At 41.7% G+C, this 11,904-nt stretch overlaps 1 protein-coding gene across 2 annotated transcripts; it reads left to right on the forward strand.

Moving 5' to 3' along the window:
* Positions 1 to 169: 169 nt before the first annotated feature.
* Positions 170 to 11,093, forward strand: MDH1 (malate dehydrogenase 1). 2 transcript variants are annotated; one of them, XM_017818900.1, is made up of 9 exons: positions 170 to 293; positions 5,453 to 5,551; positions 5,820 to 5,916; positions 6,851 to 7,026; positions 8,253 to 8,375; positions 8,492 to 8,668; positions 9,965 to 10,078; positions 10,296 to 10,385; positions 10,760 to 11,093. In XM_017818900.1, exons 1-9 carry the CDS (start codon positions 291 to 293, stop codon positions 10,883 to 10,885), a joined length of 1,005 nt encoding a protein of 334 aa, XP_017674389.1. In that variant the 5' UTR covers positions 170 to 290; the 3' UTR covers positions 10,886 to 11,093. The 2 variants fall into 2 exon arrangements, with proteins under 2 accessions (XP_017674389.1, XP_017674388.1); XM_017818899.1 differs by lacking the exon at positions 170 to 293 and adding an exon at positions 382 to 705.
* Positions 11,094 to 11,904: the final 811 nt, after the last annotated feature.

Here is an 11,904-nt window from a genome sequence, read left to right on the forward strand (position 1 = left end):
CGCTTCTCACGCGCCGCTCTGCGCTTCAATGAATGGGGTGACGCGAGGGGCGGCAACCGCCAATGGAGCGCGGGGGCGCGGCGCCCTGGACCCCGGGCACGCCGGGAGTTGTAGTTCTTTCAGAGAGCGAAGTAGTGCATGTCGGCGGTAGCCTCGACTACAGCCCCCAGGCGGCCGCGCGCGGGCGGGGCACCCCTCCCCACTCCGCGGCTCCTGGGCGCAGCGCCGCCGCGGCCGCAGTCGCGTCGCAGAGGTGACCCCGAGCAGCCGCTCCCGCCGCTCCCGCCAACATGGTCGGTACCGCGCACCGGGCCCGCTGCGCCGGCGCCCACACCGCGCCCTCCGCGTCCCTCCGGGGCGGATCGGGGGGATCCGGCGGGCGGAGGTGGCCGCGAAATGGCGTCGCGCTGCTCGCGGGGTGTGAGGGATAGGGGTGACCTGGAGGTGGTTGGTGGTGGCGGCACCCGGAGGAGCCGGGCCTGGCGGCGGCCCCAGGGCTCACCGCAGCCCCCGCAGAGGCCGCGCAGGGGTGACCTTCCAGCGGGAGACGTGGGGTCGGTGGCGGCCTGGCGGCGTCTGTGCCAGCGCGGCGTGAGGGGGAGGGCGGGATGTGGGAGCGGAGCGAACCCCCCCCCGCCCCGGTGGTGCCTCCCGATGGGGGATGGCACCGCTGGGCCCCGCGGGTGGCGACGTTGTCTCCGAGAGGTCGGGAAAGCCTTCGCCTTAGTCCGCGAGAGCTTAACGGGTTTGGAGCGGTTCTGTGTTAGCTCAAGGGGAAGTGCTTGTGAAATGTCTTTATTGTTCAATCTCTGCGTGCTGTCAGAAATCCTGCTGTTTGTGCAGATTGTCATAGTTCTGCCCTGAGGTTATTACAGTGTACTGCAGCGCTTTGCTTTTCTGCAGCATATATACTTACATGTGTGCACACACAAACCTGCACAGAGACCTTCCTTTCCTTTGTAACCCTGAAAACATCTCCAGGTTTTTCTAGACTCTATACCCTGTTATTCAAACCTGTACTTTTAATGTTTTGCTGTAGAAAGGATGCTTGCATGCTCTGGGACGTGGCTTATTTCAGCTATACCCTAAAAAATACCAAAGTCTGTAAACTTCTCTGCTCTTTCTGTTTAAAATGTGGATTCAGAGGAGTGACACAAGATAACAGGTTTTAGTTTGTACCTGAGCTTTCAGATCATTGCCTGACATGAATGTACCAATCTCACAGAGAACTGCTGGTTGTAATTTACTTCGGTGTCCAGACTTTTCAGAATGTCACTGTTTTTATCTTGCCTTTGCTGTTCTAGTTATGCATGTGGTGGTGGGCAGAGGCTTTAAACTCCAGAAATTAAATTATCTGTCTATTGATGCAACCACCGTTAGATAAATGAAGTGAAAAAAGTCTTTCAGGGCACCTGTGTCAAGGTCACTTCTTAAGGAAAGAACGCCTTTGGAATTCGGTCTCTGAACGACTGTGCTGGTGGCTCTCCTCAAGTGCAGAGCTGACACTTTCTACTCCGTTTCCAAACATGTTTATTGTCACCCGTATCTCTGCTTTAAAGAAGGGAGAGCAAAGGGAAAGTTTCCTAGGCAGACTCTAGACTCTTGAGGAGATAAAGTTTATCTTGATGCTTAAATCAGCTTTGTGAAGCAAGGTGGGATAGCTTAGTTGGCTTTACTATTCAGGAAAAAAGTTAAGTTGATGATAAGTTTATCAGCAGCAATGTATATGGAGGTCTTTCATTTGTAATTTGCAATGCAAAGTAGACAGGGTGTTCTTGCCACAGCATTTGTTAGGTTGTGAGTTATCTTTAATTCACCTTTGTAACCTCCTGAATCAGTTTTGCAGTGTAGTGCTATTTGCCTGTATAGCACTAATATTTTAGGTCTGCTGTTATCACCTGTAAATCACAGACATAACCGAGGCACTGAGTTCTTCAGCCAAAGTGTTGTGGGGAGGGCGATAAGCCCACAACTGCCTCATTTGGTATTGGAAGCTTCACTTTCATCTGTCATAGTTGAGGAAGGGGAGAAATCCTACATGGTTGCTGAACTACACAAAGAAGGGTACCCAGCAATGTTCGGTTGTTGGGGTTTTTTTTCCTCATCCTTTTTATCACTACCTTTGCTACTCCATTAGTTTCCTAAAGCTATTTAACTGTACACTGGCTGAATGTGGAGTGGGGAAGGCTTTGAAACAAAATAGTTCAGTTAGTTGTTGCTTAATTTGCCCTCTAGTTCTATACCTGAGGGTGAGTAAAGGTCACCCCTGTAGCTACCACATGAAAGTAGTCTTGCAGGAGCCAAGTCACGAGTTGAAGGGCCTGGACATGAATGTTTGGAACCTACAACTTCCACTGGGGAGCTACTCATTTCTCTAAATATCCGACCTCCAAAAGTAGCCTCTGATGCTCAATAAGACCAATTTTGATATGTGATGTAAGTTTTTTCTTTCTTTGGTGAGTGTTATCCACATTTTGTAAGAACCACAGCATTTTTGGCTTCTTAATCTAGCTTCTGGATTTGAGACAGCATGGAAGTTTCTTTGATACTAATTGCTCACATTTAGTGCAGGAGTAAAGGGGTCTGGGGAATGTATTGAATCCAGTGGACTGAAGGCTGGGAGAGAAAAAGCAAGTAGGCAGCACTCTTCACTTTATTTTAGCTTGTGTTTCTTCTGTCTCCAGCCTTACACTGGGGGGGAGAACAGGAAGGATGGTTGTAAGCAAACATAATTATGGTGAGAAGGTGGAGCTGAGTCATGACCGAAGTGGTTTTGTTGGGGTTTTTTTTCCAAAAAAAGGCTAAATGCTAAGTTTGTCTCAGTAAAAGTATAATAAATAATTCTATCTCTTACCTTTTTTATTTTCTACTCCTTCCTTCTCCTGTTGTTATGCTAAATATTCACTGTAATGTTAGTGGATAGATTGACATTTTTTATGTTTAAATCAAATTAGCATATAAAGTGCATATAGTGGGAAAAAATTCTCATTTTACTAACTAGTAGGGTTAGCTACCATGAAAGAGTATTCATTGTTGCCTTAATATAAATAAAATGTAGGATCTCCTTAGAAACATGCTGTAAACTTGGCTTTAAAATTTGATACGCATCTTAATCCATGCTGTCCATCATCATTCAGATGTTATGGTACATTTCCTTACTCAGGAATACAATACCAAAACTAGTTTTGAGATTTAAACCAGCAAGAATTGTTTGTCTGTCCTCCTTCCCCCTCTTTATGGAGTTTCCATGAGGGATGAGGCTCATAATAGGACAGATTCAAAAGAAAACAATGCAGTTCAATGCTGTGTAACTGCTAATCATGTAACCAGATATTTAAAGAATCGTTCCCATAATGAAGGCAGAATCAGGCCAGGTCTAATTCTACAAGTTCAGGAGTTTAACGTCATCACTTACACTCTCATTTTATCCGGTATGTGGGAAGATGGGGTAGGTGGCCTCATTTTTGTAATAATTTAAGGATAGCTTGATGCAGCTGTGCTTGGCTGGTCACTTCTGTGGAGAGGATACATTCAAAGCCCAAAATGGTTTTCCTATAAATATCAGTGACAGGAACGTTGGTTGGGAAGGATCTCTAGAGGTCACACGGTCCGCCCTCTTTCACTCCAAGTCTGGAGGTTGTCCAGTCCAGCCTGACAGCAAGGCTGTTGTCACTGATAAATCGTATCATATGTGTGTTTTGATCTGAGTCTTGAAAACCACCAAGGGAGAAGATTGCGCAGACTCTCTGGGTACCCTTTTGTAGCCAGTGCACCCTGTTCTGCCATCTGCCACTAGGAGAGGTGTTGGGAAGCATTATTTTTTTTAACACTCTGTGAAGGTGTGGTAGGCTGCTGTTACATCACCCTCCATCCTCTGCCTTTCCAGGCTATGTCCAGCACCCTCAGCCTCACTTTACAGGACATGAACTCAGGGTGCCAAGACTGGACTCAGTATTCCAGCTGCAATATCACCAGCACTGAGTGGAATGTCTTTGTCTGCAAGCTGCGCTTCTCGTAATGTAGCCCAGGATGCAATTAAATCACTTCTTTCACGTTCAGTTGTGCCTGGTGTTTTGTCTGTATCTCAAATGGTCACCTTTTAATTATTTGACAAAGTGGATTTGACACTCCAGCAGCCCGGTCAGAGTCTGCTTGTTCCTGTCCGTGCACAATCTGTCCCAGCTCTATTGCCTCTAGAGAAACATGGAAATACAAAAAACAGGCTTGCAAAGTACTGAGTTATGAAGGTCCTTTAGCATGTGTTCCATTTTCAGAGGATCATAGAATGTTGCATTTGAAGGGACTTTTAAAGGTCATCTGGTCCACCCCCCCCTTACAATGAGCACTGACATCTTCAACTAGACCAGGTTGCTCAAAGCTCCGATTTGACCTTGACTGTTTCCACTGATGGGGCTTCTACAACCTCTCTGAGCAATCTGTGCCAGCGTTTCCCCAGCCCTATTGGAAAATATATTTTCTTATCTAAATCTACCCTCTTTTAATTTAAAACTGTTGTTCCTTGTCACTTCATAACAGGCCCTACTAAAAAGTTTGTCTTAGTCTTTCTTAAAGTCCCCTTTGAGTATTGAGAAGCTACAATAAGGCCTTCCTGGAACCTTATCTTCTCCAGGATGAACAACCCAAACTCTCTCAGCCTTCAGTTTTCAATATTGAATAACCTCTGGATTTCCCCAGATCTTAGTTCTGCTTAACAAAATGGGATGTTTACTATAAAGCATGCATTTTTTTTCCCCTTTATTTGCAATATAGCAACATGTTGGCAGTCTTCTCCCAGTCTTGTGGAGTTTAGGGTCAGTTTGACAATAAACAGTTGTATTATGGATTATAGCGTCTGGATTTGTCCATAATGTACCTTTTGTCTGTGGATTTCTTAAATTACTGCCAAACAGTTTAGGGGGGCAGTAGTTTTAAGTCCGCTAGATTCTTTGGTCTCTGGCATTCGGTAAGTCTTTGATTGCAAATAAACATTCAAAATGCTTAATGGAAACAGCCCTCAAAATGGAGAAGAATGTGAAAACTGGTGAAGTGTCACAGCTTGTGAAACTGTAGGAAATTTCAAGTATGAATGGCTACTCTAATGAGTGGGTGTTTGTTGTATTGTCCTATGTTGAAAAGACAATGTTGTTAAGGGGAATACAGAGTTTTTCAAATACATTGTTATTCCTGGCATTTTGGAAGTTATTCTAGGAGCGATTCTTCAGGATGCTTTTGCAAGTGTGGTCTGTTTCTGTAAAAGCAAGTAGAGAAATTGCTGGTGGTTCTGGTAGAACAGAAGTATGATCCAAGGAGTTGGGGCTGATCTGCATTTAGGCACACATTAGCATCTAGGTTAAATAATCCATGATATTGCTGTGGTAACTGTTAATTTTTAACACTCAAGTGGTGTGACCTGCACTGTGTAGCAGTGGATAAGAGTCTAATTTTCTTACAGGGTGAACCTGTCAGAGTCCTGGTGACTGGAGCTGCTGGGCAGATTGCTTACTCCCTGCTCTACAGCATTGCCAAGGGGGATGTCTTTGGCAAAGACCAGGTAACTCTCACACTGAATTGTCACAACTGCAGTCCCTGGGACTGGTTTTCTTGTAGACACTCACTGATTTACCAATGTGCAAGTAATTTCTTCTTTAAGTGAGGAAAACTGGTGTCCTGCTCTGTTACACAAGCTTTCAGTTGTTGGTTGTGCTGAAGTTGTTTTCTCTAAATGGGTTTTAAATCTTGCAGGAGATAGCAGTTTCTGGCAGAGTACAAGACAAAATTCATTATGCCCAACTTGCACTAAACCTTTTCTTTCTTTACAGCCTCTTATTCTTGTGCTGCTGGACATCACTCCTATGATGACTGTACTGGAAGGTGTGGTGATGGAGCTGCAGGACTGTGCTCTGCCACTGCTCAGAGGTGTCCAAAAGAATTTTTTCTTATACCTACAATAGGCTGTAAAAGAGCTGCTGCATTTATGAGTTCCTGTAGCTGGCAGGAAGTTTAACAGAAGAAAATATTATATGATCCTTGGTTTTATATTTTTTGGAAGATAAATTAACTTAGGCTGTAAGCTAGAAAGAATGACATCAAATGAGTTTTGTGAAAAGAACTGACAACACAGATATGTGGGGTTTGGTTTATATCAGCAAATCCTGGGGTTTCAGCCTGGACAGCAAATTGTCAGATACTTGTGCATATGTGCATTGTGTTCTAGCCCAGTGGTGAAATAACAATCTTTAGATATTTCTTTGCTAAAGAAAAAAACTACACCATAATTTTAGACTTCAGAAATATGTTCTGTATAAGGACATGAAATAAAAAATGACCCATTAAGTCATGTAAACAAGTTCTGGTACTTTAAACAAGCAGAAGAAAGGGAGTGAGTAGGTGTTACAGTATTAGAATACTTGAAAAAAACCCATGTAGCTACCAGCTGTTGTATAATTCAGACCTTCGGTTTGAATTGTAACCTAACCCAATTCAGAATCTTTGGTTGGGATTGTTAGAGGGGGAGGAAAATTTCACTTGTGTTGATATTTGCCATTGAAACTTTTTTGTAAAAGTAAAGAGTAGCATATGTACTAATATATATATATTTAAATAGAGACACACGAAACTTATATTTTTACATAGATTTCTCCCGTGTTTTCCACTTTAGATAAAAATTTGTACATATAAATCATTTACTGGCAAGTACTTAATCTGTGACTATACTTGTGTTTTTGGAAGGGGAAGGTGGTGATATTGTCAGATTAGATTATATACTCTTTATGAACAAAAGAATATTCCTGTTAACGCTATGCCATGAGTATTTATCTTACTGATTTTTTCCCCTCTTTCCATTTTTTAGAGGTCATTCCAACAGACAAGGAGGAAGTTGCATTCAAAGACCTTGACATAGCGATTCTGGTTGGCTCCATGCCAAGGAGAGAGGGCATGGAAAGGAAGGATTTACTCAAAGCAAATGTGAAAATTTTCAAGTCTCAGGGTGCAGCCTTGGACAAGTATGCCAAAAAGTCTGTCAAGGTGAATATAGAAACTGAATTTAAAACATTAACATGGTTATGTAGAGATCTAAATATATTGTAGAATGATGTTGCGCAAGCAGGAGCCTGTTCAGTGCAGGCATTCCTTTCCTTAAGCCCTGGAAAATATACCACAGTCAAAACCAACCCCACAAAACCGTATTAAAAAAAATGAGCAGTCTTTTGCTCCTTATCTCTCTCCTCTGGGAGAACTAAATCTTCTACATGCAGCTGCCTACTTCATATCCATCTGTGGCTTTAACAGAATGGCCCTTAACTTCAGTATCAATATGGAATTACAGTTGCACAAAAAATCGGCTTTATTTGGGTTGTTTGTGTCTTGTTCTTTGGAGCATTAGAAGATTTTAATTGTTCTCTCTCAGATTCCTTCAGCACGGTTAATGGGATCATGGGGCTGCTCTCCCACTGCTCTTAATCTCAAACCCAGACTCCGACTGTGCTTTGTAACTGACTTTTTAATGTCTGCTTCCTCTGCTGATGAACTTCCTACTGCTTCTAAAGACTTGTTTGCTTCTTTATCCAGTTGGAATAAAAACTATCAATATAACTATTATGGAATAGTGGAAAATTTACTGAACTCACTTTCAAAAGGGGAGATACAAAGGGAGGTTTGCAGATCAGATTGTGTGATTGAGGGTATATGGAGCTTAACATTAGTCATTTGAGGCACAAATGAAGGATGAATAAAAATCAGTTTTCCATAGCTATAAATGGATCTAAGCTGAGGCAGTATTTTACTTCTAACTGCTTATGAACATTGAGATTAGTAACTGTTCTGGCTTTCTTAATTATAAAGCAATTATATAAAGCAGTGGCAGCCAAACTAAAGAGTATTTAAAAGGCGTTGGTGAAGTCACTGTGGACTGACTAGTGTGCATGTACCTTGCTTTTCCTGTGTCTGGTAGCATGAGATTTGAAGCCAGGCTGTGGATCAGTATGTAGATCTCCCTGGAAATCTTGTTCTCTTTCACATTTGAATCTCAAGTTATAAAGAAAATACCTACCTAGAAAATATTTTTCTGTACAGTTATAGAAGACTGAGTGACTATGAACAACACGCTTAGAAAACAATCACATTGAAGACAACCAAGAGATGTAGAAAACTTCACTTCTTCGATAGTTTCTTTGAAGGCAGAGCAGTGTATTTCACTGGAGGGAGTTGTTTTGCAGAAATACCGACTTCATCTTCCCATTTTTCATTTTCAGGTTGTGGTAGTTGGGAATCCAGCAAATACTAACTGCCTGATTGCATCAAAGTCAGCTCCGTCTATACCAAAGGAAAACTTCAGCTGCTTAACTCGTTTGGATCACAACAGAGCCAAATCTCAGGTAAAAAGAGCCTATTCTGTTATCTCTGCTAAACACAAACAGAACAGTGCTTTCAAAGGAGCCTGTGAATTGAGAAACTGAAGTCAATGCAATGGAAATCTTTAATTTCCCATTAGATTGCTCTGAAACTTGGTGTGACTGCTAATGATGTGAAGAATGTCATCATCTGGGGCAACCACTCCTCCACTCAATATCCAGATGTCAACCATGCGAAGGTAAACGTGAAAGGAAAGGAAGTTGGAGTTTATGAAGCTATAAAAGATGACAGCTGGCTGAAGGGAGACTTTATCCTGGTAAGACAGGTGGTTTTTTTTAACGGTCATTCTGTGCTTGTGCTTTCTCCTAACCTCATCTGAAATTGTGATCTATGTACCTGAGTGACTTGGTGAAGCAGCTCTTCTATCTCACTAGTATAAGCCATCCTTATGTAGCTTGTTGCTGTCAGTTGTTTGCCCTTGAAAAATTTAAGGCACGAAGGCCTATGTAAACCCTACTAGAAAAAATCCACTTGGAGTGCTAAAATGATTCAGCAAAAAGAGTTTTGATCATAACTCAGGTGAAACTTGTCTGACACAAGAAGCACCTTTGCCATTTCACTGCAGTGACTTTTGGGGGCAGTTTTGTAATAATGGCATTAATTGATTGAGAGCACAGGCTATCTATGAAGTCAGACAGGCTTATGAAAGCCCTAGGTGCCTGTGATTCTGAATAGCTGTGCTCTGCTTGGTGTTGCAATGTTACTGGCATCCAAACAGCCAGGTACTACACCTTAGCCAAGGAAGCTTTAGTTCGGGACAGAGAATGTTTTTTGTCATATGGCAGTGCTCTGTCCTGTTTTGGATGTAATATTTCAGTTCATGCTTGTTGCTGTGGAATAAATGATTGGCAACCAAAGTTCATGAGCCAGAGTGTAAGCAGAAAGCTGTCCTTGTCCTTGATCCAGCTATATCTTACATGGCCAAAACAGATTTGGCCTTCTAGGTGCATTGTAATGCTGGACTGTATTAGAATGCTTTACCTAAGATAAGGTAAGATTTCATAGTTCTTGCTTTGTGGACTGGGGTGTGGTTGGCATAAAGCTGTACCAAAACTATAGTGAAGCCTATTCTGAGAACTCTAATTCACAAACACAAAATTTCTAAATAAAAGGAGGTCTGTTCAACTATCTTCAGGAATTACATGAATTTTCTGCAGTAAATATTGTAGGATTGAGACCAGCAAATAGTTCACATTGGTATTCAGCAAAAAACCTTAATTGACAGTGTTGCTCTAGACATCTGTTACTGTTGACATGCACAAAGTCTCTTGGTGGGAAAAGCTTGAGACGTCTGGTTGTTATGTGAGAAGCTGTAAAGCAGGTACTAAAGATTGAGCCAGCCTCTGAAATGTTCCATTATGTTCTTGTCTTGACAACACTCTTCTGGATTGTATGCCACGTTTGTTTAATGATAGAACTGTATCTTGACTGATGAAATTACATAATTATGTACAATGATCTTTCTTCATGGCATTTACTAACACCACTTAGACCAAGCCATGATTTTGCTGCTTTACAATTTAGGGTTTGGGGGTTTTTTTCTTAATTGCAGACTGTTCAGCAACGTGGAGCAGCAGTTATCAAGGCCAGGAAGCTGTCCAGTGCCATGTCAGCTGCCAAAGCTATCTGTGATCATGTGAGGGACATCTGGTTTGGTACTCCAGCGGTAAGATGTTACTTTTGAGTAAGTGCATGTTTGCCTAATTTGCTTTGATTACATGCCAGCATCATTGACCTCCATTGTGTATGTGTGTTCAGAGGAAAGAATCCGTCTTCTTCTGGACTAAAGGGTGTCATAGGAGAATACAGGATGTTGAAAAATCAAAATTTTGCTTTCTTCTAGCAGTGAAAAATGTGTTCATCTCTTACTTTTCTGGTTTCAGGGGGAATTTGTTTCGATGGGAGTCATTTCTGATGGCAATTCTTACGGTGTTCCTGAAGACTTGCTATATTCATTCCCTGTTGTGATCAAGGTAACTAGACTGTATTTAAATCCATGTATCTTCTGCAAGATGTAAAAACTGTCATGTGAGCTTGTTAATAGCAGTGATTTTTGTGTGGGACTGCGGTTGCTGGGATGTGGAGGTTTTAGTCTTTCACAGAGAGGGCTGTTCTTAACCAAGTAATTTAACTTGGTTGCCAACTAAGTGCTGATAGATGAGTAGAATCTGACATGACTGGCTGGTGCTGGTTGCATTCTTTATCTGAAACAAAACTAACTGCTGCCTGATGTGTTTTTTAGGGCTGTAAACTTTGGTTCTTATGCTGCAAAGTGTCCTTCATGCAGACTGAATGAAAGCTTGTTCTTACGTGGTGGGGCCTTTTTATTTTTTTCGTTTACAATCAGGACAAGACCTGGAAGTTTGTTGAAGGTCTTCCTATTAATGATTTTTCTCGTGAGAAGATGGATCTTACTGCTAAGGAGTTAGCTGAAGAGAAGGAGACTGCTGTGGAATTCCTCTCCAGTGCGTGACTAGGTCATGAGGAAATACAAAATCATTTAAGAGTGGAAGAATCCAAGAGTCGTCTTTAGGTCTGCTACCAAACACTATTACTGTATCCAAGTCAACTGTCTGTGGCCATTGTGCATTTTAAAGTTCATAAGCTTACTGGTACTGTTGTGCCTCTGGAGTTATTAGCAAAAATGTTATTAAAGAAGTAAAACTAGTTTGTTGACCAAACTTTTTGTCTTTTCAATACTAGTTGCTTTCTGTGTATGGTACAGGATAATTGTTTGCCTCAGCCTTGGCTACTAACGCACAATCCGGTTAGAATTTGGCACTATTGGAACACGTCCTAGTCCATGATCACTTCAGCATCCTATGGCTCAACTGAAAATGATCTTAGAATGTAATTGCCCTTGAACCAGTAGTTCAGCGAGTCTATCACTGGACAGACTTCAAATATACACAGTTCACTCGGGTTATGCTTACAATGTTTGTCAATAGAAATATTAAAAGTTGCTTAATCACAGTAGTCTGTTGCACTTTATTTGCATGTTTTAGTTACGTAACTAACAGAGTTTGTTAGTAGAAGATAAAAAAAACCCTGAAAGCCTATTTTAAGAAACTGAGGGAAATGAGTTCTAAGAAGCTTTATTGATGATTAGCACCACCCTTTGTCTAAGTTGCTGACTGTCCTGTTCCAATAGAATTTTTTGCCTTGTACTAAAGTAAATCTTGGTCTGTCGGATCTGGTGTCATCTCATTTTTCTTTTTCAGTTTGTTTTCATTAAATAAGGATACAAAAGTAGAACTTTTTTGACCAAAAAAGCAAAGGTTAAACTGAATTATAAGCAAATTGAATGGTTTCTTTGAGGATTTAGCAACAAGAATATAGAATACATCAGCCATCATCAATAAGCTTATCTGTAAAAATAAGTCTGCTCTCAGAACATAACGGTACCTATTGAGTACAGTGACAGTGATGCAGCAAAGAATATACATAGGGTTGAAAGGGAAAACAAGCATTTCAGATAATGGGAATGTGCTG

The sequence above is a fragment of the Lepidothrix coronata genome, unplaced genomic scaffold, assembly GCF_001604755.1.
Source record: "Lepidothrix coronata isolate B3197 unplaced genomic scaffold, Lepidothrix_coronata-1.0 Scaffold71, whole genome shotgun sequence".
Lineage (NCBI taxonomy): Eukaryota > Metazoa > Chordata > Aves > Passeriformes > Pipridae > Lepidothrix > Lepidothrix coronata.